Here is a 26220-nt window from a genome sequence, read left to right as displayed (position 1 = left end):
GAAAAAAAAACTTCAAGGGCATTCTAGATCCTCCGAATGGCCTCATAAATTTGGAGGACACATTCCCCGATTATGCCCACCTCCCTCCTAAGTAGCTCCCGCAGTGGCTCCTCTTGTTCAACTGAAATGTAAAGGAAATTGAAAAAGAATTATTAAGTATTTGTTATTAATGCAAAACAGTTTTTCCTAACAACCACCCACCATAGGTCTGAATAATTGGTGTGTATCCCTTTGCCATATTGCATTCTTTTCTGGTTCCTACATTACATATACATTGCATAATGACATCTGTAACATATGTACCTTCAGGTCCTTGGCCCAGCACTTCTTGGGCTGATGCAGCCCAATTGCAACTTCCCGTGGAGAGGGTGGGTGATCCATCTTCTGGGATGGGTGGGAAGGAGTGGGTGGATGATCCATCTTCTGGGATGGGTGGGGAGGAGTGGTGGGTGATCCATATTCTGGGATGGGTGGGGAGGAGTGGGTCAGTGATCCATATTCTGGGATGGGTGGGGAGGAGTGGGTCGGTGATCCATATTCTGGGATGGGTGGGGAGGAGTGGGTGGGTGATCCATCTTCTGGGATGGGTGGGGAGGAGTGGTTGGGGGAGCCATCTTCTGGGGTTGGTGGGGCTTCAGCTTGCCTTCTCCTTTCTCCTCTTTGACGTAATCCTATGAATTTAGAAATTTGTTTTAAAAAATGTCAATGTCCAAAAAACATCATATCCAGATCTCCCTGGTTTAGCAGAGCAAAGGTATGAGCTATTTTTACATTTTTTTATTAAAAAAAGGGAATACATAAAGGCACCTGTGTCACCCATGTGACAAGAATCCAGAGACACTGCATAAAATGTAGCCTGACACTCAAATTTAAATCTAGTTAAGCCACTCAGCCACTCCTCTCACTCCCTGTCAGTGTCACCTGCCATAGTAGAGGGCTGGCCGAGCCAAGAGGGCATGGCCTAATAGCGTCCAGGCGTAGCCACGCCCCTTTAGGGGAAAAAAACACTTTCTGCAGCGTGGTGCGGCATGTCCCCGGGCTGCAGAGGTAGCCATCTTGTGGCTGTGTGTTACGGGGGGTTGCGATCGGAATGCAGTACTTTTAGAAATAGCTGTGGCTGCAGGGCCCGGGTTGGCAGGCGCCTTGAAGCTTTGGGCACTTGGGCAACTGCCCAACAAGCCCAATGGAAGAGAAAGCCCTGGCAACCGCCAATAGACACTGCTTTGTGCACTTCTGCATTCATTTCTGAATCAGGCCCCGTGTTCTCTTTACATTGGCAATTTTTGCTGTTTGGTCATTGTATAACTTTGCCTGGTGGGAATATGTATTATTTGTTATTGATTGTGCATTGTTTTATATTGTTAAATGTGTTATCTGTTCATCCCCCATTTGTGACACCTTACAAATAAATAATAACAACAGTGGTCACTAGTATGCAATCTAATTAGCACCGATTTGCTGTCAGCACAATGCTCTCTGCATTGTAAATCGGTCACTGCAATGTGATCTGCATTAAATACTGATCACAAAAGGCTGTGTAGTATTTAGTTACAGGTCGTTTGAATTAATAATTCTCATATACTCTGTCGGCTGTGTAAAGCACCAGTAGGCAGACCATGTACACCTCTACTGCTGGAAATAGTGATGACCAATCGGCGGTTGTGTATCGATCTTTTGGATCGATAAGGGATTACCATGTCTATATTTAATTCTGAAAATATTCTGCAAAATAATATAGATTTTCTCCAAGATCAAAATAATTTTTGAGTATGCGCCGTTAGGGAGTTTGGTAAAATTGTGCATACACATGCACAAGGTGAATCGGGTACATTACTCCTGCAGCAGATTGATGCCCATCCCTAGCTGGAGAACTTTCCATTATGAGACCCTCCAACATGACCCGATCCATTATGTACAAAATGCTCTGCTCCTGGACTTCCCTCTTAATTTATGATTGCAGCCACCTGTGGTGAAACACCTTTCTCAGCAATTAACTAGTTCAACACAGGTGACTGCAATCATACATTAGGTGGGAAGTCCAGGAGCAGAGCATTTTGTACCTGATGGAATGGGTCATGTTGGAGGGTAGGCATTATCCATCATGTCTGTGCTCAACAACTTTCTCAAATTACTACTGCAGTTTCCTGTGCTGAAACCATGAAGTCGTAAGTGCAATATGCAGGTGGGAAGTTCAGGAGCAGATCATTTCCCACGGGGAGAAGGGAATAATGTTGGGAGACCATTTCTACCTCCTCTTCTATATTAAATATATTGCCGAGAAACATCGATCTGTTTTGCCTAAAACACTTTATGTCCTCGGTCTTTGCCAGTAACCAAAATGGCGCCCGTACATCGTCCCAGCAGTAAAGATGGCTGCTCTTTCCGGCTGTGATGTTCCGGGCATGGCAGCTCCAGAGCAGCTACTAGTGCAGGCTCTGTCCGACCTATCTGCCTGTCTGGGTCGTACAGCTGCGGGTCCCCGCACCCCAGCGAGCTGTGCAGAGCTGCTCCAGGCAGTGGTTTTCTGGGCAGCACCCGGTCCGGACCCCGGGAGTGAGCGGGGGACGCCCGAGAGAGCGGCTGCTGTCGCCCGAGCTTCCCTCCAGCTGCTGGAAGCTGCGAGAGCTTCGTCACGTGGCAAGGATGATACCAAAGCCGCGCAGGGAGACTCCGCAGGGGCAGAGCCAGCTACAGCCGTGACGTCAGAAAACGCAGAGGTGTCTGGGAAGTCTGCTGGTTTTATTCTGCAGTCGAAGACAGGGTGGGAAGGAGCTGGTACCCCTAAATCAGCAGAGGATGGAGATGAGGCTCCTGGCACCGAACAAGCACCCAGGACTAATGCTGGCATCTCAGACATGGGTCCAATGGATCCCCAGAGTGTCCTGCGCTGTGCTACTGCGCCCCTTCTCCTGCTGTGTGGGGCACACATTCAGGACAAGCCATGGACAGATTGCCATTCCCGGGCACTGGCTGAACAGCTTCTCCAAACTTTTTTGGAAGTCCTGAACTTTAAATCTGTGGCTGATCTCCTCAAAGGAAAGAACAACCAGGATCCGCCCTTTAGTACATTTAGGGAGACATTGGGACTTCTAGGACCCCGGCTCCACAAGTGAGAACTATGTGATGTGTGTATCTTAGGGGTCTATTCATGAAGCAGGGAAAAGCGTGGAGAAGTGTGCCAGTGGAGAACTTGCCCATGGCAACCAATCAGCTTTGAGGTTTAATTTATCAAGTACATTCTGTAAAGTAATAGGAGCTGATTGGTTGCCATGGGCAACTTCTCCACTCTTTTCACTGCTTCAAGAATAGACGCCTTAGTTACCAACTGGCATGACATCCAGAGCCATAACACTTGATTGCCGGGCACCATGGTGAAATTTTGTGGGGATGGTGGCGATGCTGGTCTATCCTCCCGGGGACATGTGGTCTTTAATTAACGGAAGATAAACCCCACACAGAGCTTCACTGTACATGCTCCACCCCCGAGGATGCTCAGAGGAGCAGAGCTGGGGCCTTGGGAGCAGATGGACCAGCATCGCAGCTCCCACCTCACTGCTGAGACACGTAACATCTTCACTCCCAGAAATACTGGTACTAGCAGCACAATTTACGGACAATACAAATAATTTTAGCATTTAATGGTTTCCTACAAGAGTAACTAGTGGATTTTGGTATTTTGTAGCTTCTTAAACCTCTTGCTTATAATCCATGAATATATTTGTCATCAAATATTGGTGGTTGTGCATTGAGAATCAGGGGGTGCATTTGACACACAAGAAAAGCATGAGGTGGTTCTAAAGGGGGAGTAGATTCCATGATAATGAAAAATTGAAGCCCATGGGATAGAGTTACTAAACCGTGGTTTACCAAAACGTCCTATAATCAGCAATGGATTTAGAACGGCAACTATAATAAATGCTAAAGAAACCAGATTTACCATTTATTATAGTTGTCATTTGATAAACTGCAGGTTAGTAAATCTACCCCATGTGTATTAGCACAGGTCCACCAGCAGTCCAGTCCTTATTTTGCAGAATTCAGTGATGCCTCTGTGTACTGAGTGTATATGCCGTGCAATACAATTATATGTCTTAGTCTGTTGAAAAGTGATTTACAGGATATCATAAATAGGATTGAACATCAACGGATCTGCCATCGATGGTTTTCAACTAGAAACCATCCATGATTGAGCCATGGATGGTTTAACGTTATGCAAGCTCAGCCTACTGCTGGCAGTAGCCATCAGGAGACCGCCATCCATGGTAAAACTAGTTGCCACTGCCTTCAGACCATAGATGGTTGGCAATCATTGATGGTCGATGGCCAACCTTAGCCTCAAATCTGCAAAGAAAAGATGATCAGTACCCAAAACTATGATCTGTACACTCCTATTGTAGAGACACCTGGGAGTCCCACCCTGACGCAAAGTTGGTCTTTTCCTGGATGCTGTACCAGGTGCCCCGGCCTTGGCTCTCTGACTTCCTCAGCAGAGTGATGCCGCCGTCTCTCCTATTCTCTGATGACTACAAGCCGGAGAACAAGGTGTTGGGTATTTGCTGCCTACATCACATCATCAAGAATGTGGTAAGCTTGTGATAAATTGGTAGGTTATTAGAAATGTTGGTTCTTAGAGAAGATTTATGAAGGTGCCATCTCCCTCTTAGGCATGGGTTCTGAGGATTCCCATAGGCTACCTTCCGATTTCCCCTGCTGGTGGGACATAATCGTGGGTCTAAGGTGAGCTTACGTCCTAGGATCCAGTTAAAGAACGCCAGACAAAGCTATTATTTTTATTGTAAGATGCCATAATATTGCTTCCTCCGACATAGAACCAGGCCAAGGCTAGTGGATGTCCTATACTTGGGCAGGAGGATTAGAGACCACTCCTCTATTGTAGCTCCAATCAAGCTGGCAGACTGATAGGCAGGAGTTAGGATCAGGAGACATTTTCTTGGTCACAGAGAGACATCTACTATTGTAATCAAACCCCTCAAAGTGTAGCCTGGGATCTCTCCCTATACTTTAATATATTATATAGAGTATTATTACGAACCTAATGCTCTTGTTTTCATTGTTAGCCGGCAGCAGACTTGAGACAGTATAATCGGGCGCTGGTTGTATATCATGCCCTGCGTAACCACCTTTATACAACAGATGCTGAAGTTATAGAAGTAAGTAAAGAGATTTTTAATATTGGTATTGAAAATGTACTGATATGTGGTATTTTAGACTCAGTGCAGCTATGGACCTGTTTCTTCTGAGTCAGATTGTTTGCACTAAGCATAGAGATCTAAGTAACCAAAAGGGTTCCCCACCTTCAGATGACTTTTGTTTATTTAGTTGTATAACATCTATTGTAACTTTTACTAAATACACAACTGTTTTCATTCTAGCTTCATTTTATGTGCTTTAGCCATGTATTTATATGATCAGGTTGATTGATATGTGTTTCTTTTTTTTTTTTTTAAATAAACTATTATTTACTTATTTAAGTCCCAGTCATTGTGCAGGTGTACTGAGGGGGATGTAGTTATGAGACCGCTGGTCTCAATCCTGACAGCATAATCCCGGCAAGGGATTTAACATAGGCGTTGAAACACAGACGCCTATGTTAATCCCGACGATCGTCCTCTCTGCCGGGTAAATATACAGTTAGCCCGATGATGGGGAGGTTAGGTTTAGGGACCCCCGGGGGGACTTAGGGTTAGGCACCCCCCCGGGGAAGTTTAGGGTTAGGCTAGGGGAATGGGGTATTAGGGTTAGGCACTAGAGAGGGAGGTTAGGGTTAGGCACCCCCCCCTGGGAGGGTTAGGCTTAGGGTGCGGGGAGGGGGGGGTTAGGTTTAGGCACCCATGAAGGGGAGGTTAGAGTTAGGCACTAGGGGTGAGGTTAGGGTTAGGCACCACTAAGGGAGGGTTAGGGGGGGAGAGAGGAGGGTTAGCATACTTGCCACCGGGCGTCGGGATCTTCACCTGTCGGCCTGTCACTTTCGGTATTTGAACCGACGGCTGTTGAGCCACCAGTATTTCAATCCCATTCCGTTGTGAGGTGTCTGTGTAGGTAGCACGCCTCTTCTGTCACTCTCATCTGCACAGGCTAGCTCATGGGTGGGGACACTGTGTACATTGGGCAGGTATTTGATGAGTGCAGTGCATCATAATATGATATTAGAATAAGGGGGGGATTCAATAGCCCCCCGGGGGCTATTCAATCAACCCCTAAGTGTGGCCGCTGGCAGCCCTTATCTGGGAGCAGGCTCCTTAAAAAAATCCCTGATAATGACCCTGTTATCGGGAAGCCGGCTGCAAAAACACGTACAGTAGGTCTGTGAACTTATCATGGATCCTATTTGTATTCGCACAAAAACAGGTAATGTTTCGGGCAGATAAAGCGGCTTTACTCTTATGGAATTGCCCGAAGGTTAAAAAAAATGCGATAAGTCCCAGTTTATCATTCGAAAAATTATCGGGGCTGCACTGTTCTTAGGTAGTAGTTGCAAAGTGACAAACAGGCCGAACAGACGAACATTCACATTTTAACCATTCAAGTAGACTGCTGCTTCGCTCATACAGCTCCTGGCTGAACCCTGTAGTGCCATAGCTTCTCTCTGTCTCCTGAGCTGGCTCCTCCATCACTGCAGGCTGCCTCTTAGCCCTTCTCTTTATTTCCCTCTCTAGGCACCACTGTTAGCCAGCTTCCTGTGGTAGGGCCAGATCTCCTTGTGGCTACATACTGCCCTACGCTCTCCCAATCCCTCCCCCCCCCCCCCCCCCCCAAATGCCACTTACAAGTTCTAACTGGCACTGTGTGACCATCCCCCTCTGGAGATTCAGGTCCACCCATGTCACAAGGGCGATTATATGTAATTTTAATTAAATCAAAACAGCATGCAAGAGTATGTTAATGCCAACTAAAAATGTGTCATAGGAACACCTAAATCAACAAGTATTGTAGCCATAATCGTGCACTGCATACGTAGGTGCAGTTATTGGTGACCTTGGCTCATAGTGTTTTTGGGAGAGACCTATTCAGCCTCATACAACCCCTGGCATAGTCTGAATAAACTCATCCTGTATACTGTAGATACTGTTTGTAATCCTACTTCTCTTGGTCAGTACATACCATGGTGGGAACACCATGCTCTTCATACTTGTGATACTTATCAGGGTATTTCCTGCAATCCTATAATACGGTTTCAAAGGTGATGACAAATTTATTATGCATTATCCATAGGCCACAAAGGTGAAGTCAGAGCATTTGGAAAATCGATATATGCTGCTACTACAACCCCCCATCCACTAGGCCAGATATGCACATTTTGGGGTCCACATTTGGGGGCGCATGAAGAATATTTGATGGGCAGAGCCAAACTAGAACACCCATGTTAGATGTCAAAAAACTGTTCCACGCTGTAAGCATTTGGGGAAGTTTGAGGTGGGGTACAAGTCGCCCCCAAGATTTAGTTATGTAGGATGATACTGTGAACAGATTTCTAAGCCTATTGGCTACAGGGAATTCTAGAAGCAGAAACTCTGTATACCATCTGGCTGTAAGCCTGGTGTAATTGAAATTGTCTTTGTTGGGCATCTATTCTAGCCATAATCACAGTTCCTATACAAATCCTGCATCTCCTGGCGTACAGGTGGCTGTGCTTTATATCAGCTCCCACATAATCATTCTCTCACTGATATGAAACTATTATATATTGTGATGTCAATTGGACATTACATTATACAGTGCATCAGGAAAGTATTCACAGCGCTTCACTTTTTCCACATTTTGTTATGTTACAGCCTTATTCCAAAATGGAATAAATTAATTTTTGTCCTCAAAATTCTACACACAATCCCCCATAATGACAGCGTATAAAAGGTTTTTTTGAAATTTTTGCAAATTTAATAAACAAAACTAAGAAATCACATGAACATAAGTAATCACAGCCTTTGCTCAATACGTTGTTGATGCACCTTTGGCAGCAATTACAGCCTCAAGTCTTTTGAATATGATGCCACAAGCCTAGCACACCTATCTTTGGGCAGTTTCGCTCCAGAGATGTTCAATCGGATTCAAGTCTGGGCTCTGGCTGGGCCACTCAGGGACATTCACAGAGTTGTCCTGAAGCCACTCCTTTGATATCTTGGCTGTGTGCTTAGGGTCGTTGTCCTGCTGAAAGATGAACCGTCGCCCCAGTCTGAGGTCAAGAGCGCTCTGGAGCAGGTTTTCATCCAGGATGTGTCTGTACATTGCTGCATTCATCTTTCTCTCTATCCTGACTAGTCTCCCAGTTCCTGCTGCTGAAAAACATCCCCACAGCATGATGCTGCCGCCACCATGCTTCACTGTAGGGATGGTATTGGCCTGGTGATGAGCGGTGCCTGGCATCCCGCCAAAGAGTTCAATCTTTGACTCATCAGACCAGAGAATTTTGTTTCTCATGGTCTGAGAGTCCTTCAGGTGCATTTTGGCAAACTCCAGGCGGGCTGCCATGTGCTGTTTACTAAGGAGTGGCTTCCGTTTGGCCACTACCATACAAGCCTGATTGGTGGATTGCTGCAGAGATGGTTGTCCTTCTGGAAGGTTCTCCTCTCTCAACAGAGGAATGCTGTAGCTCTGACAGAGTGACCATCGGGCTATTGGTCACCTCCCTGACTAGGGCCCTTCTCCCACGATCGCTCAGTTTAGATGGCCGGCCAACTCTAGGAAGAGTCCTGGTGGTTCCAAACTTCTTCCATTTACGGATGATGGAGGCCACTGTGCTCATTGGGACCTTCAAAGCAGCCGATATTTTTCTGTACCCTCCCCCAGATTTGTGCCTCGAGACAATCCTGTCTCGGAGGTCTACAGACAATTCCTTGGACTTCATGCTTGATTTGTGCTCTGACATGCGCTGACAAGTGTGGGACCTTATATAGACAGGTGTATGCCTTTCAAAATCATGTCCAAACTGAATTTTCCACAGGTAGACTCTAATTATGCTGTAGGTCAGGGGTTCCCAACCACGGTCCTCAAGGCACACTAACAGTCCAGGTTTTAAGGATAGCCATACTTGAGCACAAGCAACTTAATTAGTACCTCAGTTTTTTTGACTAAACCATCTGTGCTTTAGCATGGATATCACCAAAACCAGGACTGTTAGTGTGCCTTGAGGACCAAGGTTGGGAATCACTGCTGTAGGAACATCTCAGGGATGATCAGTGGAAACAGGATGCACCTGAGCTCAATTTTGAGCTTCATGGCAAAGGCTGTGAATACTTATGTACATGTGATTTCTTAGGTTTTTTTTTATATATTAAATTTGCAAAAATCTCCAAAAAAACTTTTTACACTTTGTCATTAGGGGGTATTGTGTGTAGAATTTTGAGGACAAAAATTAATATATTCTATTTTTGAATAAGGCTGCAACATAACAAAATGTGGAAAAAGTGAAGCGCTGTGAATACTGTGAGTCATCACACCAAGGACTGGGTAGTTTAGAAGATCTACTCTTTGCACCGTGAGCTCATGCCCTGCCACAGTTTTACTGTTTGCCTATGCTAAAACTGTTGCAGGGCATGCTGGGATGTGTAGTTCACCAACAGCTGGAGGGCTTCTTATTCTTCTAGAGGAAGCCATGAGCCTGATAACTAAAGAATATTATTTTTTATGTCTAGAGGGAAGCTTTGTGTTATAGGCTATGTAGATCAAACATTTAACAAACTTGTCTGAACGACCATTTTCATCTGTTTTCTGGCATTTACCAGATTTTCATTCCAACCAATCAACTAGTTGGCTGGTTGGACAGAAAATCTCTAGGTGTGTACCCAGATTAAGATTGATATTTGCTCCTGGAATTGTCTGATGCAGTCATAGGCTAAATCAGATGTTCCCAAACGCTGCCATTACAGTCCAGATTTTAAGGATATTCATGCTTGAGCCCAGATGGTTAAATCAAATTGACTGAGGTGCTAATTAAGTCACCTGTGTTCAAACATGGATATCCTTAAAACCTGAACTGTAATTGTGGAGTTTGGGAACCTCTGGGTTAAACATTGAGTTTCAAAGGAAACTCATTCTGCTTATACAGTAATATAAATGTTTTATTTTAGCCCTGTGGCTGCCTTGGGACCCTCTACATGTAAATGTGTGTAATTCTGTGTTCTTTAGTTCTCAGTTAAACTGGGACGTATTAAATTAGCTTTTGCAGATGCAGTGTTTTATTTTATCTTTTTAACTAATAAAAGAATATATTTCAGACCGCACCTGATATGGAATCTCCAAACTGCAATGTTTAATGAGTGGTTATTTAAATTTATTTTTATTAAAATTTTATAGCGATTCAACTCTATAGACAGATTGATCGAACTGCAATCTCACCTATCAGATGTAACTCAATATGATTTTAGATAAGTGTAGTTCACTTTTAGCTGCATGCACACGTAACGATGTTAGTAACAAACGATTTTCGTACAGATTTTCCCTTGAAAAAGTGAACGAAAATAGTTTAGAAAATCGTTGGTTACTAAATGAACGATTTTTTCAACGATTTTCATGAAAATGAACGATTTTTTAAACATGCATACAATGAGTGGACATCGTTCATTCTGTACAACATGAACGATTTTCTAAACGAAAATCGTTCTGTTGGACAGTCAGAATGGACGACTAACTACAAACGGGTTCGCGTATGAACTATTATCGTTCACCGTTCACCCTAAAAAGATGAACGATTTTTCAAACGATTTAACGATAACGACATCGTTATAGTTAAATCGTTCAAAAAAACGTTACGTGTGTACGCACCTTTACTGCTAAATATGTGCCTTTTATTTGGTTTCAGATTTGCTGTTATTAATGTGAATATGACCTTATTAGATCTACAAGGAGACTGTAATTTGTACAAGATGGCTACAGTGCACATAAACATCAGCACCCGTATGTAATCCAGCTGTCACTTTCTACCAGGTCGCTCTGCCCTGCCTACTGGACCTGTCCCCCATCCTCCAGAAACCGCCACCCGCAGTGGGCACATATCAGAAAGAGGCGGAGAATCCATCGGACCAGATCCTGCAGTTGGTTCTCACCCACATGGAGATGGAGCACAAGATAGCGATGCGCAGATTGTATGCGCGTAACCTGCCCGCGCTCCAGGAAAGGTGAAGATCTACAATAGACCTGGCTCATGTTGTCCGCTCGCCTCGCATTTACATTCTCCTCACTGGCTCGTCCATTAAGGGCCTCATTTGGTTTGTTACAGAGGATCTTTATTTTCCTAACATTGCTATTTCTATCTCTATGATATCTTCCCATTGTCTGCACACAGTGGTGGGGGCCGTTATGTGGACTGATCCAATAACGATGAAAATGGAGCTTCTCGATCTACTAAAGTAGTGACAGTAATGAGGGATAGAGTAATGTCAGCGGCTCCTAGAGGATTGCTGGTAGTGCACGTTTGCATGTAATAGTAGCGAAAAGCTTGATGGTTTTGAAGGGAGAGGGAGGGATAGGAAGTATCGCACAAAAGACAAGGGAGATAGATATACTATGCTGCGGTTTATCAAAGCTGCCAATCATCTGATGGATTTAAAATGACAACAGTAATACATGATAAATCAGCCTGGGATACCGTTTATTGCTGTTACCATTTTTATATACATCAGTCATAGCCGCCGATCACCAGCTCTGATAAACCTCTGCATAGTAACTATACCCTTCCCAATGTGTGGGCTAAACTCTTTTCTCTTCATTAAGGCTTGGAGTGAGGGTAGTCCGTCACATGAAGAGGCTGCTACGTGTGATAGTTTCATATCTGGAGGTTCATGATGGGCCAGAAGAAACCGCCCGGCTCTGCATCTTGGACACTTTACAGGGGACCATCAAGTTTGCATGGCCTCGGTGAGTCTCCCTCGTTTGCACTGTCAGTCTTCTGAGACCCCCTAGGATGTACATGCTCCTGGTGAAGCTGGGTGACCGGCTGTACACAGTAGTTGTCTATAATGCAACTTTTCAGTTCTAACTCCTTAGCAAAGTATTGCTGTGTCTCCATCTTGTACTTTTGGATTATTTCTTTCCCATTTATATGTAGTAATTATTATGGTAAGCGCTAACACTGTTAGTACACTTGCACAGATATATAATAATATAGCGCACTATATTATACAATTGTATGTATTAAGGCACAATCACACTTTAATAATAATGAAAGTAGTCCTACAGTCATGGTCTGTAACTCCTTTATGTGTATTCTATTTAATGATTTACGTATTTCTATACAACACGTTACATATTTATTTTTAAGTAGAAACATTACTATGAGATGTATTCTTAAGTTTTGTTGTCATTGTGGCCCCTTGCGTGCAGGTACAATTGTATCACGTTTTAGATAGAAAAAACTTGTAAGGGCTGATTCAGAGATGTACGCTAACCCGGCGGTTAGAGGACTGCGCATGTGGAGACCTCCATCTGCGAGGTATAGCAGGGGCAATTCTGGCCAGCATTTCACCCCCGTTTTTCGAGAGGGACAATGCCAGGGTCTACGTCGGTGGATGCAGATTTCCTGGCCTCGCAAGTGGTCAGGAGCCGGCCTGGCTGAGTTAGTCTCAGCTCATGCATCCTCGCAACCGATGCGCTCTGAGATGCAGCCAGGAGGTGTCTTATTTGCTCCAGCCACCACCTGCTGCATTTACATTTTGCTGGACGGTACTACACAACCGCTTCTGTGCGGCTCTGCAACATCGTCCATCTCTGAATAAAGCCCTTTCATACCACAGCCAGATTACCCTTTGTGAAAGTTGGGCCCTTCCCTTATTCCACAGAACCTAAACCGACAGGCCTAATGCCCCCGATTCTCTGTTTTCTAGGATCCCCTCCAGGCTGCCTCTTCTACTAAAGGCTCTTCTAAAGCTCATGTATGAAGTCTCTTCTGATCCTAGTCAGCACACTCAGCCGATCCGGGAAGCATTGCTCCACTCTGCCTGTGAGTGTCTGGTGCTGCTAGACCGGTGCTGCCAGAGACAAGTCAAGGTGAGCTGACTATGGGGGTAGAATGGGGGTTTAATATTCTCTACTAAGGGTGAAAGCCATCAGTTGGGTTTATACTGGTAATAATGCACACACATCACATTCTAATGGGAGCAGAAGAAAAGTTGAGATCTTGGGTCTTCGTTGTTAAAACAGCCATTGCATAAATGAGGAAAAGGCCACTGCTGTTACTAGTGCAAACACACATCCTATAAAGTCCTAGGGATAAATTTACTAAAGTGAGAGTTTAGCAGTGTTTTAGAAGAGATGTTGCCCATAGCAACCAATCTGATTCTACTTAACATTTAACTAGCACCTTCTAGAAGAGAATAGCTAGAATCTGACTGGTTGCTATGGGCAACATCTCTTCTAAAAACTCACTTTAGTAAATTTACCCCCTAGAGTTACACAAACCAGCACCTAATGTGACCACCACTATTCTGCGAGTAACAAGGACATTTTTCTTACTTCCCTGTGATCTCATCACATTTGATATTCTAATTGGGGAGGAATCACATTTTCTTGTGCATGAGATTAATTAGGAAGGGTCCAGCCAAAGCCCACAGCTTACTGTGATCCACTGACATTAGTAACATATATGGCAGTGATTCCCAATCTGGGTGTAGTGGTCACTGTGATTGGCAGCCACCAGCATTGGTGGACAAGCAGAAGTGCAAGCCTGTCCACCACCACCTAACTGATCATAAGGAACACAGCTAAGCACAATTTACTTTAATGTAATAGTCTTTGCTGAATTTCTCAATAATGAACTTTCGGCATTGAAGAAAAAACTGCTGATACTCTAGAGCGCTGTAAACCAAGAAAGTTTGGGAAGCACTGGTAGCTGGGGAAAGACTGCATTCAGCCATACACAAGTATTTTATGGCAATGTTCTTGTGTTTCAGATGGCCCTGGAAGGAATCCCCTCTGTGTGTAATGAACCCCTCCTGCTGCAATGCATTAATAGAGTCTTACAGGACACCTGAAAAGTAAATAAACATACAATAAAATCTGGTGTTTCTGGTTACGCTTATCGCAGATGTGCACACCACATGGGCATCAGCAGGGGTACACTTATCATTACCTCCTACAGCTGTCACTAAAATATAGTTTTGAGCAAATTAACCTGTCTGGAGTGATAAATACCAACTTTATTCCATCACTGAACCTTTATTGTTTATGTCCCACAAATAGTATATGATGCAAATCTTCTCTCACAGAACCCCAGTTATACCCCCTTCCACACAAGCCAAAAACCTGGGTGTTTGCAGGTGAACATGCATCGACCCTGGTTGCGATCAGGGTTTTTCCTGGGACATGCAACCTGGTTTAAGTCTGAAAGGTGCGACCCAGGTCTTGATGATGGGTCACACCTAAAAGAAATTGATTGGCCGGGGACAGTAGCACTCGGAGATGACATTGTCTCCATGCGCCTACTGACTGCTCGAAGACCCAGGAATAACCCAGGTAGTCACCCTTGTGTGAAAGGGGCAACCCAGCTTCAACCCGCGTTTCAGTGTGCCGGGGGTACTACTGATTTACACAGTAGACACTATATTCTCTACATTTTGGTGGTAGAATTCTAAAAGGGACTGGATGATTGCAGCCACTATCCTACTCCTTTTAGAAGTATTCGGGCACTGAAGCTTGGAGAATAGTGAGTTGAGGTGGTTTATCTGATCTCCCCATAGGTACACAGTACCTTTTGAGAGTTTAGATACCTATTATTTTATAGCCTTTCATTATTCTGACTCTTCACACCACATCAGACCCCTAGGACAGGGTACAGATGATCCTCATGTAGTCAGACAGGTATCCGGGACAGGGATTTATTTAGCAAAAGAAAGAAGAAAAAAAAAAGTTCCACAGCGCTTTGAGATCCACCTTAATCAGGTAGCTTTAGTCTTCTGCTGTGGCTCAGTCTCTTGTTCATACTCTATCTCTACATAAGCTCTCTTTTTCCGGAGTGGTCCCTTCAGGGGCGTCTTGCCCTTTGATTTTCCTTTTGCTGTCTTTGCCTTTTCCTCCTCTTCATCTTCTGAAGACTCCTCTTCGCTTGATTCTCTCTCATCACCGCTGACAGCTAATTTCTCCATGTCCTGCAAATAAAACCCACAGAGCTGTAATAATAGCAGTCGTCAGATACAGCTTAATGCTGGCAAGACATGGGACTGGTCACTTCATGGTGTAGATGCTAAATGAAATACAGAGCACAGCCAGGTTATTCTAAGGGTCAGGGCACAGGAAGAAATGTTACATTAAAAAGGCGTAAACTGCTCATTATGGGGCCTATTCATCATTGGAGACCGCAAGTAACCAAATTGTCGCAAATTGTGGCAGTAGATACTTAGCGGAGCAATTAGGGTATTGCTCCAGTGAGGGGACAGCTGCTCTGAAAACTACTCTCCCCGTGATCCCTAACACTGCTAAAGAAGTAACCGTGATCCCACTGCCAATCCGGCTGCCCAGAGTTCACACATGCGGAGGATCTGGTCAAATCCCTCTTCACAACTTCTTCCCATAGGAAGTAGCTCTGGGAACATTTTCGGATTTTGCCAAACGTTTGCTGAATACCAGGCGGCTCCCATCTGACCTCTAATCACGAATGGGCTCGTTACTAAAAACTTAACAGGCCCATAAAACGGATAATGAATTGGCCCCTATCCATAAAACCTAAAACTAAGCTAACTGGTAAATAATAACGGCCCAGATAGGCATGTAAAGTAGACGTGATAGAGCAACATGCAGCACCAAACACACTATTATAGCCCTGTTTGGTAGGCTGGGACCGGTAGTAGCTCTACAGTCAAATGGTGATACAAGAGCTATTGTTTGCATTTGGAGCACAGTCCTGGTTATTAGATACAGGCCATTCCACCCCCTCCGCGAATTAGTCACCCATATCCAAGTACATCTAACAATGAGTAAGTGACAGGGCGGCGTAACTGCTCCACGTTCTCCAAACTTACCTCAAAATCACTCAGGTCGCTCTCACCCTCATCTTCCACAAATTCTCTCTTGCCACTCTCCTGCAAACACAAGAGACAGAGTGAGTCTCTGTAACAGCGGGAAACACACCCTATGCGAGACAATCACAGCAAAGCATCCAATCATACTTACATCCTCCTCCTCATCTTCCTCCTCCTCCTCTTGGTCAGAGGACTCTGATTCGCTCGCATCCTCCTGCTGCTCCAGGGCTTTGTCAAAGGCTTGGATAGGGAAGTTGTAAATATCTCCGTACTGTGATAAAATGAGAGCATATGTCATAAAAGCTGACATCCGTCTGTGGGCTGGCCCCTGCCTTATATAGCAGCTGGTGTCCTAGACCCAACAGTCAGTTCTATAATTAAATCTCATCCTAGATTGGCTCCTCCCCCTATCACCCAGTCTTACCGCCCCCTGCACCCAGTCTTACCGCCCCCTGCTTTAATCGCTCCAGTAGTTCTTTCTCTATAGCATTGTCCAGCTGAGCGGCCACCAAGGCTTTTTCCTGTGTTCATATAAATGGGACAAACATACAGAATCAGAAACAGTTTCATCATCATCATCAGAATAGAACAAATTTATGATCACATCTATAAGGGTAAAATGTTATACTGATAAAAAGGGACCAATAGAACCAACCAGGATCCCCCTCCCCCCCCAAGCAAAAGATAATAAAAACTAACATTTTTGGTGATCTTGTTAGGAGACCCTCACTAATCATTTTGGCTTAAAGGAAATGCGTAAAGAAAAAAAAAAAATTTTTCAAAATATTTTTTTTAAATGCCAAAAATACAATTCCAATAAGCAAAGTTGTATTTGGACACATCTAGTGAGCAACGATGTCAGGAGTCACTATGAAAGTGTTTGTGATCCAGCGTATTAGTCAGTGTAGGTGAAATGCGCCCGGATTAGAGAATCACCGCATAGGCACATACCGCTTTGCTTTACATTGTTATGTGTATTACAAAGAATATCCCATGCAACAAAATGAAAGACTCCTTTTATCACAGTAGGCCAATCCCATTATATACACAATAAAAGTACTTACCTCTCTCCTCTTTTCTCTACGTTCCACCTTCCTGCTCAAAGGGACCAGCTTACGCCTGTGTGAGTAATAATGGGATAAAATAAATCACCTACATGACTGTGGCTTGGTGTCCCATGAGATCATGCTCGTTAATTACATAAACTAATGAAAATTAATTACAACTAATTATATGTGAGCCTAAAACATTCTACATAGTTGTTTTTTGTGTGTGGTGATTTTGTTCTTTTAAAAAGGAAAGCCCAGCTCTTTCTTCAACAATTTGGAAAACCCATTCAACCCCCTTCCCAACCCATCATATCTACATCAACCCAGCTCGTGTGACCGGGACGCAGTAATGTGCAAATGCTTACATAACAAATTATGTTATCCCAAACCCCCACAAACATACTCCATCCGAGCCCCACCTTCCCCTTACGCCCATCCTAAGTATTTTTGCAGGTTCTGTAACTATTATGGTCTTTTGCTCTTGAGCCCAGTAACTCAATCAGACCTGGATTAAAGTATATTTGGAATCCCTGTATTCAAGAGACCCAAGCGGTTAAATTGTGGGGTAGGTTTCCGCCCTTCCTATTTGTAGGTGATTTCCGCTGTGTAGCGCTAATACGATAATAAAATATTTGTTCCACTTTGCTACAGCAGAAGAAAGCTTTGCCCATCTTGGTTTGGTTATATTAGTAAAGGAAAACAGTTTATTCCCATTTTAACTGACCCATTCCTAAAATGTGAATTGTGCCCTGTTAGCGCGAGTAGGTCACCAACAAACGTGTCACTTACTGCCGCTTCAGCGTGAGTTTGCGGATGCGAATCAAGTACTGGGTGATCTTGGTGAACCTCTGCTTGCACTTGTGTCTGATAAATCTCGGCCAGTAGATCAGGTTCTCATCTATCTGATCGAGTGCACGCTCATAGTTCTTACTCAGGCGGACCTGCCGGGAACACTGTACATGAACAGCAGAATCTAGGTGCCATCTGATTCCCTAACATCACCAGTGATCCACACTTACCCGCTCCCACATCCTCGCTGGAAAGGCCGCCCGCTCGATCACCTTCATGTACAAGTAACAGATACCTTTGGGTGAAGAGACATTAGAAATGATCATACCGCACACATTCATTCATACCACAGAACTGGCAATGTCACGTATGCTGATGATCGGTAATTACCCTTCTCCTCTTTAATGGTGGCATACTGGCTGTTTGCCAGCGGACATGCGGAGCGGTTACACTGACCGGTTATGTTGTACTCATTCCGACAGAAGTTCTGAGTCTTTGTCCTGGAAAACAGCATTTAATTAAAAGGGATAAGATCACTGGACAATATAAGTGTGTGCCAGAATCCTGACCTCAGCGATGCACCTATCTACAGCGGTTCAATCCCAACTCACATAATCCTGGCAGGCTATAGCTAAAAGTAATGGTTGCAAACACATTACATATGGCCCTAACAGTGTGGAGTTTGTACATTCTCCCTGTGCTTGCATGGGTTTCCCCCCACACTCCAAAAATATACTGGTAGGTTAATTGGCTCACAACAAAAACTAACCCTAGTGGGTATAAGTGTGAACATGCTAATACGGGTCTATGTACTAAGTCTTGGAGAGAGATAAAGTGGATGGAAATAAAGTACCAATCAATCAGCTCCTGTCATTTTTCAAACACAACCTGTAAAGTGACAGGAGCTGATTGGTTGGTGCTTTATCTCCAAGGCTCAGTACATAGGCCCCATTGATTGTAAGCTCTACTGTGGCAGGGACTGATGTGAATGGACAAATATTCTCTGTACAGCGCTGCGGAATGTGTGTGCGCTATATAAATAACTGGTAATAAAATAAGTTCATGTATAAATAACAGATACATCATCCACCTGTGCACCCGTGTATTATGCCTCCTGCATGTTCTGTACTACGTGTGTATTCTGTACCTCGCCTATTACATTGTATGCAGATTCTGTATATTACTCATTGGACCACAGTAATACGGAAGGTGTTGCAGTGTTTGTGGAGTCCTAGAACTAGAAAAATAATGGGCTAATTTATCATCCATTTAGTGGGTTATGTAACAAATAGTGAAATGAGTGGGAGAAGTGGAGCAGTGGAGACGCTGCGAATAGAAACTCCACTCTGTTTCCAAGTAATTCTATAAAATGATGGGTACAACTGATTGGTTGTTATGGTCAAGTGCTCTAGTGGCTCACGGTAATCACTGTTTGATATATCACCCCTTGGATACTAAACACTAGGGATAAACATCCCCAACTGCCATGTATAAGAGCCTTAACTGAACAATATTACATAAATGGCCACAAACAGTTTACATACAGATGCGCCCACACAAAATTCTCTGGTCTGATGAGATAAAGATTGAACTCTTTGGCGTGAATGCCAGGTGTTATGTTTGGAGAAAACCAGGCACCGCTCATCACCAGGCCAATACCATCCCTACAGTGAAGCATGGTGGTGGCAGCATAATGCTGTGGGGATGTTTTTCAGTGGCAGGAACTGGGAGACTAGTCAGGATAGAGGGAAAGATGAATGCAGCAATGTACAGAGACACCCTGGATGAAAACCTGCTCCAGAGCGCTCTTGACCTCAGACTGGGGCGACGGTTCATCTTCCAGCAGGACGACGACCCTACGCACACAACCAAGATATCAAAGGAGTGGCTTCAGGACAACTCTGTGAATGTCCTTGAGTGGCCCAGCCAGAGCCCAGGCTTGAATCCGATTGAACATCTCTGGAGAGATCTGAAAATGGCTGTGCACCGATGCTTCCCATCCAACCTGATGAAACTTGAGAGGTGCTGCAAAGAGGAATGGGGGCGAAACTGCCCAAAGATAGGTGCGCCAAGCTTGTGGCATCATATTCAAAAAGACTTGAGGCTGTAATTGCTGCCAAAGGTGCATCAACAAAGTATTGAGCAAAGGCTGTGAATACTTATGTACGTGTGATTTCTTAGTTTTTTTTTTTCTTTTTATTAAATTTGCAAAAACCTCAAACTTTTTACACGTTGTCATTATGGGGTATTGTGTGTAGAATTTTGAGGACAAAAATTAATTCCATTTTGAAATAAGGCTGTAACATAAAATGTGGAAAAAGTGAAGCGCTGTGAATACTTTCTGGATGCACTGTACGTATAGTAGAGGAGCAAAAGATATAGGCAGGGCTGCTGTGTGCTTTTCCGGGAGGGCTGGACAGGAGTCACTCACTTCACCTTAGCATAGATGCCATGGGTAGAACCACGGGGAAGCACATCAGGTGATTGCTGTAGAGCAGGGGTTTCCCAACCACGGTCCTCAAGGCACACTAATAGTCCAGGTTTTAAGAATAGCCATACTTGAGCACAGGTGTCTTAATTAGTACCTCAGTTATTTTGATTTAACCATCTGTTCTCAGTCATGGATATCACTAAAACCTGGACTGTTAGTGTGCCTTGAGGACCAAGGTTGGGAAACACTGCTGTAGAAGCTGCGGCAATCACCCGACGTGCTTCCCTGTAGCACCAACCATGGTGTTGACTTGGCAGTACTGCAGCTACCAAAATTAAGACCGTGAGCTACCAGTAGCTCGCGAGCTACAGGTTGGAGACCACTGGTCTATACTGTGGCCACAGTTTTAATATTATTTAAACTTCAAGATAAAACTGGAGCTTGCAATATATGCGTCGGTACAGCAAATACAGTATCCAGGAGGCAAAGGATTAGAGAGCAGTGTGAAGCTGGGTACACACCTAACAGATATCTGCAGATGATAGTGGTTCATACACACTGAACCACCATCATCTGTCTAATGGCCACGGATCTCACTGGCCAGGGAGGGGGAAATATTCTGGGCAGCGGCTGTGCAGCACAGCCTACGCGATATGTCTGAACGACATATCGCTGGTACACACTGGCCGACGCACATAAGATATATTGGCCGATAAATTGATTGGCCAATATACTGTGTACCCAGCATTAGTGATCATGTTAGTGCCATGACAGTAAGGGGGGCTTGGGTCTTCAGACCTCTCTGTAAAGCCCTATTAGAGGGGCAAAGTTTTCTAAGCTATACACACCAACTAATAAGCCAGCCCCATGGTTCAACCAGCCCATTATCAATAGGATGGGATACTTAGCCAATAGGGCAAGAAGCTGAAAAACCATCTAGTGTACTTCATCTAGACGGGGATGATGCCACCTACAGTAGGTGTAGAAATATGGGCACTTACTTTATCTTGAAGGAACAAAACTGCTTGTTTCCCACAATATCCCAGATAACCTGAAAGAAAAAGGGAGATAATGAGAAATGGTGCAGAGATACTCACTATCACTATCATTAGCGATAACACTACGTTCTTTACTAAGACACTGTGGAAGGGATGGAAAATACCTGAAATGTGTTTAGTCCCAGTACTCAGCTGACCATCCTTTAGGTACAGGACATAGATAGTGATCAGTTTGAATCTTAAATTCAACAACATATTCCCCCAAAATACTATGATCAGCCATTCCAATTTCTAACTGAATAAAAACCACAGGGGGCTCTCTGGGTCATCATTACCACTGATCGTGGTGCTATGTTGGCCCTACAGGTGCTCCCAGAGATATCCCTAGTGGCAATCAGACTGGGTTTCTCCATAGGCTATGAGTACCATTGCTATGAGTGGGGATGATGAAGGTGGATGCGCTGCTCCTGTGACGTAGAATCACATTACTTCGGGGTAGAGGGGTGGCCACACATGCACAATCACACAGGTTATTAATACACACAGTCACCAATAAATTGGAATCGGGGACGGGGAGTAAATAAAATGTCAAAAATAAAAATACATTGCATGACATGGAGCATATCAATTCAATAACGCCAAAAGATACAAGTTTCACATTTGATAAAAATAAAACATGAATAATAAACACTGAATTTCCCCCCCCCAATGAAAAAATAATAGCAACCAATCAGCTTCTAGCTAACATTTACAAAGTACAGTCTATAAAATGATAGCTAGAAGCAGATTGGTTCGTATGGGCAATTGCTCTTTAGGAAGTTTGGTTTGTACTTAGGGGCTGATTCGCACGCTGCTGAGACGGCTTTAGCGTGTTTTGCCGTAGTAACGCCTGTGACTATATGCTAATGTTACTATCAGCCCTCCCCTGGGGCAGAAGTGTGTGTCTGACTGTGATGAGATGCCTTCAGATGCCGTAATACCGCTTGGTGCATCTTTAGATGCCACTATCAGTCGCACCATTGAAACTGGCACCAGCCCTATGCTAGGTGCAAATTCTCAGTCAAAATATGACCTCTAATGTGAGTAATTAAGCGCCTGCATACGTACGCACTCCAACTGCGTGCCCACAACACTCCCATAACACGCCCATTAGACGGGCCGTCTCTGTGCGTCTGAGATCACCTCCCAGTCACATTCAGCACATTTCCAATAGATTTCTGAACCCGCGCACCTACACAGTGTAATGCATGAACCGTATGAGATTATAGCGGTTGTGCGAAAATATGCAGATGTCACAGCCACTGGGATTTCTACTAAAACTCCCACCCCGCAGCTTTCCACCAGTCGTGTACCCACAGACGCACCATTGATCTCCACCCTATGACGGGCCAGAATGTCTGTCAGAAATAAGCCAACGGATCCTTAACCACTGCGCACAAATTCGCAGGTGTGGGCACGTCTCCAAAATGAGTCGCGACACGCCTGCGTTTCACTCGCTGCGTGCAAGACCACACGGCGACCGCTATCGGCAATGAAACTTGGCACATACGCAGTAGAAAAGCGATCGCTCAATACTGCAAACCTCATCATCACTGCGCCCACATCTACATCAGGACCTCAATGACCAGGATGCTAAGAGTGGCATCAGCTGGCAGAGGATAATGGGCTTCCAGGGAAGGAAATGTGGCAGTACGGTGCAGCCATTTCCCCCAGGCCCCCTCCTCCCCCCACTACATCCCTGCTCAGTAATTGTACTGACTGCTGGCAGCCCCGGGGGTTATTATAGGGGTGTGACACCGGGCAGATCATGTCCCTAGATCCCACCAGCTATGTATGGGCGACCCCAGCGCTTACATCATCGTGCTGCATCCTGGCGGCGGCGGCTCGTCCCTGTACCCGGCACCTCACACAGACACCAGACGCGTGTAGCCCTCACCAGGCGGCCGCCATATGCATCCAGAGGCTGCGCCTATCGCGAGAGAAGAGGAGCAGCACGTCACTTCCGGCATAGTCTGCCCACATCCAACATGGCCAACAGGAACTTTCGACTGGGACATTACGGGACATTACGTATTTGCGTCATCTTCGTCCTGCGATTGGTCGGTGTTTATGAATATATTAGAATGTATAAAACTGCACCGATCCCTGAGTGATTACTGATGTATAACGTGTCTGTAGCTCCCCGCACCCAGCGCCCGGGCTACGCGGCGGCGGCGGTGACAGCTGAGAGTGATGGGCAGGGTCTGTGTGTGAGTCGCCCTGATGATGACAGCAAACATGTTACATTGGGATCTCCATGCACTGTGTATACGCAGATCCTTCTGGTTCATACACATGATGAGTGAGTGATCACACGGCTGTGTGACATGTGCGGTCCTTCAGTTACGACTCAGCACATTACTCCTCTGATCTCTGACCAGAGAGTTCTCGTACATCTGCTACATTCATTTGTTGCTTATTCTGCTGTAGATGATAACCAGGCTTGGTATGCCTGTTATTCTGTGTGAATTGTAACCACTTATGCAATATAGCTATAAGGGCAGTAATGATGGGAAATCTGCGCTGTGTCACTTTTTTGCCTCCATGACTTTTCACCTGTTTTGCAGGCGGAAAAGTATTGCGTGGGTGCTTGTGTATTACGGTATTCAATTTTAAAGTAGGTGAAAACGGGACCCGGTGAAACTTAAACATGCGGAAAGTCCTGTCAGATTTGGGTAATCAGCCTGACACCACCCAAAAGATGCTCTGAAATGGGGGTTAGTTATGGTACCCCCGATTTGGCTTGCTGAAGGTATCTGGTGTTCTAAACGGGCTCAATACCTGCTAGATAGTGTTTTTCTATACGTGTGCAGAATAGTATTCTGGAGGGTTTTTTTGCAGAAAATAACTTATCCCAGCAAATTTGGGGCACTTGAAAATGGGGGTCAGCATACTTTAAAGTTGCTAAAGTGAAGTTGAAATATTTGTGAAAAATCCACCTCCAATGAAAAAACACCTGGGGCATATTTGGGGACCCCCCCAGAGTCAAGTTTGCTAGTTTTTAACTTTGTCCCCCAACTTTTTTTTTTTTTCACTCCCAAATTCAAAGTAATTTTTTGGGATGTCCTTAAGTCTTTTTTTTTTTTTTTAAATGTTGACACATATTACCTTTGTGGGGCTGTCTGAAGGCTGCACGGGGGTTCCCGCAACATTGCGCCCCTTTTTTCCGCCAGCTATTCATAGGCAAATCTTTTTCACCTATTACATTGCATTGACTTTCCGCCTAGGCGGAAAGTCTTTCAAATTGGATACGGCGATACTTTTCCACCTGGTGATTTGACGTAATCGGCGAAAAGTTTCCACCCAAAACACGCAAAAACAGCTTTTCGTTCTACAAATTGAATACGGGCCTAGGTCTTTATGATGATCATAATATGATCTAGTTCACGCAAAAGATCAGTTCATTTAGGTCATTGCATCATACACTGCTGATAGAAGTGATTAGAAACAGAACTAGTCTATTACACATACAGTACAGTACAGCATTTCTACTTGTTCAAATGATCACATCACATTATGTTTAATATGTCTGATCTTTTAATGTTTAAAAAAAAACAATCACTCATACAGCAAAGTAGTAGTGACATGTTTAGTTCTGCAATGTTCATTATTTTTGATAAAGACCCAAATGAAGAATATTGTGACGTGTCACTTTTTCTTGCTCTTAAAACACAGTAATTGGGAAGAAAAAACAGTAATTGGAAAACACCCATACCTTTACCCCATCTTATTTTTTAATTGCACCCATTAATGTCACTAAATGCACACCTGGGCTAGATGGGACTACAGCTGCAGGCCTCCACATAAACTTAGGCCCATCATCATTACAGCATTATGTTACCCAGCTGCCTAGCTGGCACACAGTGTGCTATAAATCATAAGTATTCTAATTGCATTTCCCTCTCAAAAATATAATATTTTTCAGTATTTAGGGAGATAATGGGGCTGATAGAGTAGCGGTTGTATATTATTATTATTATTATTATTATTATTATTATCATCCTTTATTTATATGGCTCAACAAGTGTTCCGCAGCGCCTTACATAGTACATAGAACTAATAAGTGAACAAGAAACAAGGGCCAAAACTAGGATTTTTGTCACCAGGGGCAAGACAGTAATTTGGCGCCCCCCTGGTAATTCCCCCCTGCATCAGTGCCCCTATAGTAATGCCCCTGTAGTAGTGCCCATATGATAATGCCCCATAGCAATGCCCCTGTAGTAGTGCCCATATTGTAAAGCCCCTGTAGTAATGCCCATATGTTAATACCCCCATAGTATTGCCCCTGTAGTGCCCACCATACAGGAATGCCCCTGTAGTGCCCACCATACAGTAATGCCCCTGTAGTGCCCATGCTCCCATATTAATGCCCTTGTGGTAATGCCCCTGTAGAGCCCATGCTTTCATAGCAATGCCCCTGTAGTGCCTATGCTCCCATAGTAATACACCTGTAGTGCCCCCACAGTAATGTACCTGTGGTAATGCCTCTGTAGTGCTTATGCCCCATTAGTAATGCCCCTGTAGTGCCTATACAGTAATGCCCCTGTATTGCCTATGCTCCCATAGTAATGCCTCTGTGGAAATGCCCATGCCCCCATAATAATGCCCCTGTAGTGCCCATGCTCTCGAAGTAATGCTCCTGTAGAGCCCATGCCCCCATATTAATACCCCTGTAGTGCCCATACAGTAATGCCCCTGTAGTGCCCATGCCCCCATAGTAATGCCCCTGTAGTGCCCATGGTCCCACATTAATGCCCCTGTACTGCTTATGCCCCCATAGTAATGCCTCTGTGGTAATGCCCCTGTAGTGCCCATGCCCCAATAGTAATGTCCTATAGTGCCTATACAGTAATGCCCCTGTATTGGCCATGCCCCCATAGTAATGCCCCTGTTGTAATGTCCATGCCCCCATAATAATGCCCCTGTAGTGCAGCTTATTAAAAAAAATA

The 26220-nt window shown here is 44.5% G+C and overlaps 2 protein-coding genes, 1 long non-coding RNA gene and 1 other non-coding gene across 6 annotated transcripts; 2 read left to right on the top strand and 2 right to left on the bottom strand.

Moving 5' to 3' along the window:
• Window positions 1-2822, bottom strand: LOC148509357 (uncharacterized). The gene is made up of 3 exons (XR_015869457.1): window positions 2352-2822; window positions 304-671; window positions 1-121 (listed from the first exon to the last, which is right to left on the bottom strand). It is a non-coding gene; the product is annotated as an uncharacterized LOC148509357 (long non-coding RNA).
• Window positions 2370-14777, top strand: TTI2 (TELO2 interacting protein 2). 2 transcript variants are annotated; one of them, XM_088443389.1, is made up of 7 exons: window positions 2370-3109; window positions 4398-4584; window positions 5079-5171; window positions 10942-11132; window positions 11728-11871; window positions 12837-12999; window positions 13902-14774. In XM_088443389.1, exons 1-7 carry the CDS (start codon window positions 2370-2372, stop codon window positions 13980-13982), a joined length of 1599 nt encoding a protein of 532 aa, XP_088299515.1. In that variant the 3' UTR covers window positions 13983-14774. The 2 variants fall into 2 exon arrangements, with proteins under 2 accessions (XP_088299515.1, XP_088299516.1); XM_088443390.1 differs by lacking the exon at window positions 11728-11871 and having other exon boundaries at window positions 2380-3109; window positions 13902-14777.
• MAK16 (MAK16 homolog) lies at window positions 13344-23249 on the bottom strand. 2 transcript variants are annotated; one of them, XM_088443392.1, is made up of 11 exons: window positions 23087-23249; window positions 21236-21285; window positions 18194-18303; window positions 18034-18098; window positions 17804-17955; window positions 17030-17084; window positions 16412-16486; window positions 16117-16236; window positions 15966-16025; window positions 14881-15095; window positions 13344-13978 (listed from the first exon to the last, which is right to left on the bottom strand). In XM_088443392.1, exons 1-10 carry the CDS (start codon window positions 23099-23101, stop codon window positions 14886-14888), a joined length of 912 nt encoding a protein of 303 aa, XP_088299518.1. In that variant the 5' UTR covers window positions 23102-23249; the 3' UTR covers window positions 13344-13978; window positions 14881-14885. The 2 variants fall into 2 exon arrangements, with proteins under 2 accessions (XP_088299518.1, XP_088299517.1); XM_088443391.1 differs by lacking the exon at window positions 13344-13978 and having other exon boundaries at window positions 14812-15095.
• Window positions 23250-23547: 298 nt separating this feature from the next.
• Window positions 23548-23643, top strand: LOC148509354 (small nucleolar RNA U13). Its single transcript, XR_015869478.1, has one exon. It is a non-coding gene; the product is annotated as a small nucleolar RNA U13 (small nucleolar RNA).
• The last annotated feature ends 2577 nt before the right edge of the window (window positions 23644-26220 follow it).

Source organism: Taudactylus pleione, unplaced genomic scaffold (assembly GCF_031769625.1).
Source record: "Taudactylus pleione unplaced genomic scaffold, aTauple2 ptg000329l, whole genome shotgun sequence".
Classification (NCBI taxonomy): domain Eukaryota; kingdom Metazoa; phylum Chordata; class Amphibia; order Anura; family Myobatrachidae; genus Taudactylus; species Taudactylus pleione.
This window is presented reverse-complemented; position numbering and strand designations above follow the sequence as displayed.

Bases quoted from the DNA above. Each gene is read 5' to 3' on its own strand.
- TTI2 (XM_088443389.1), top strand. From the start codon at position 2,370: ATGGCTGCTCTTTCCGGCTGTGATGTTCCGGGCATGGCAGCTCCAGAG. The intron at 4,585-5,078 runs GTAAGCTTGTGA...TTTCATTGTTAG, and splicing joins ATCACATCATCAAGAATGTG to CCGGCAGCAGACTTGAGACA. The intron at 5,172-10,941 runs GTAAGTAAAGAG...ACTTTCTACCAG, and splicing joins CAGATGCTGAAGTTATAGAA to GTCGCTCTGCCCTGCCTACT.
- MAK16 (XM_088443392.1), bottom strand. The intron at 18,304-21,235 runs GTAAGTGCCCAT...GCTGTTTTCCAG, and splicing joins TTTTGTTCCTTCAAGATAAA to GACAAAGACTCAGAACTTCT. The intron at 17,956-18,033 runs GTAAGTGTGGAT...TGTTCCCGGCAG, and splicing joins CAGCGAGGATGTGGGAGCGG to GTCCGCCTGAGTAAGAACTA.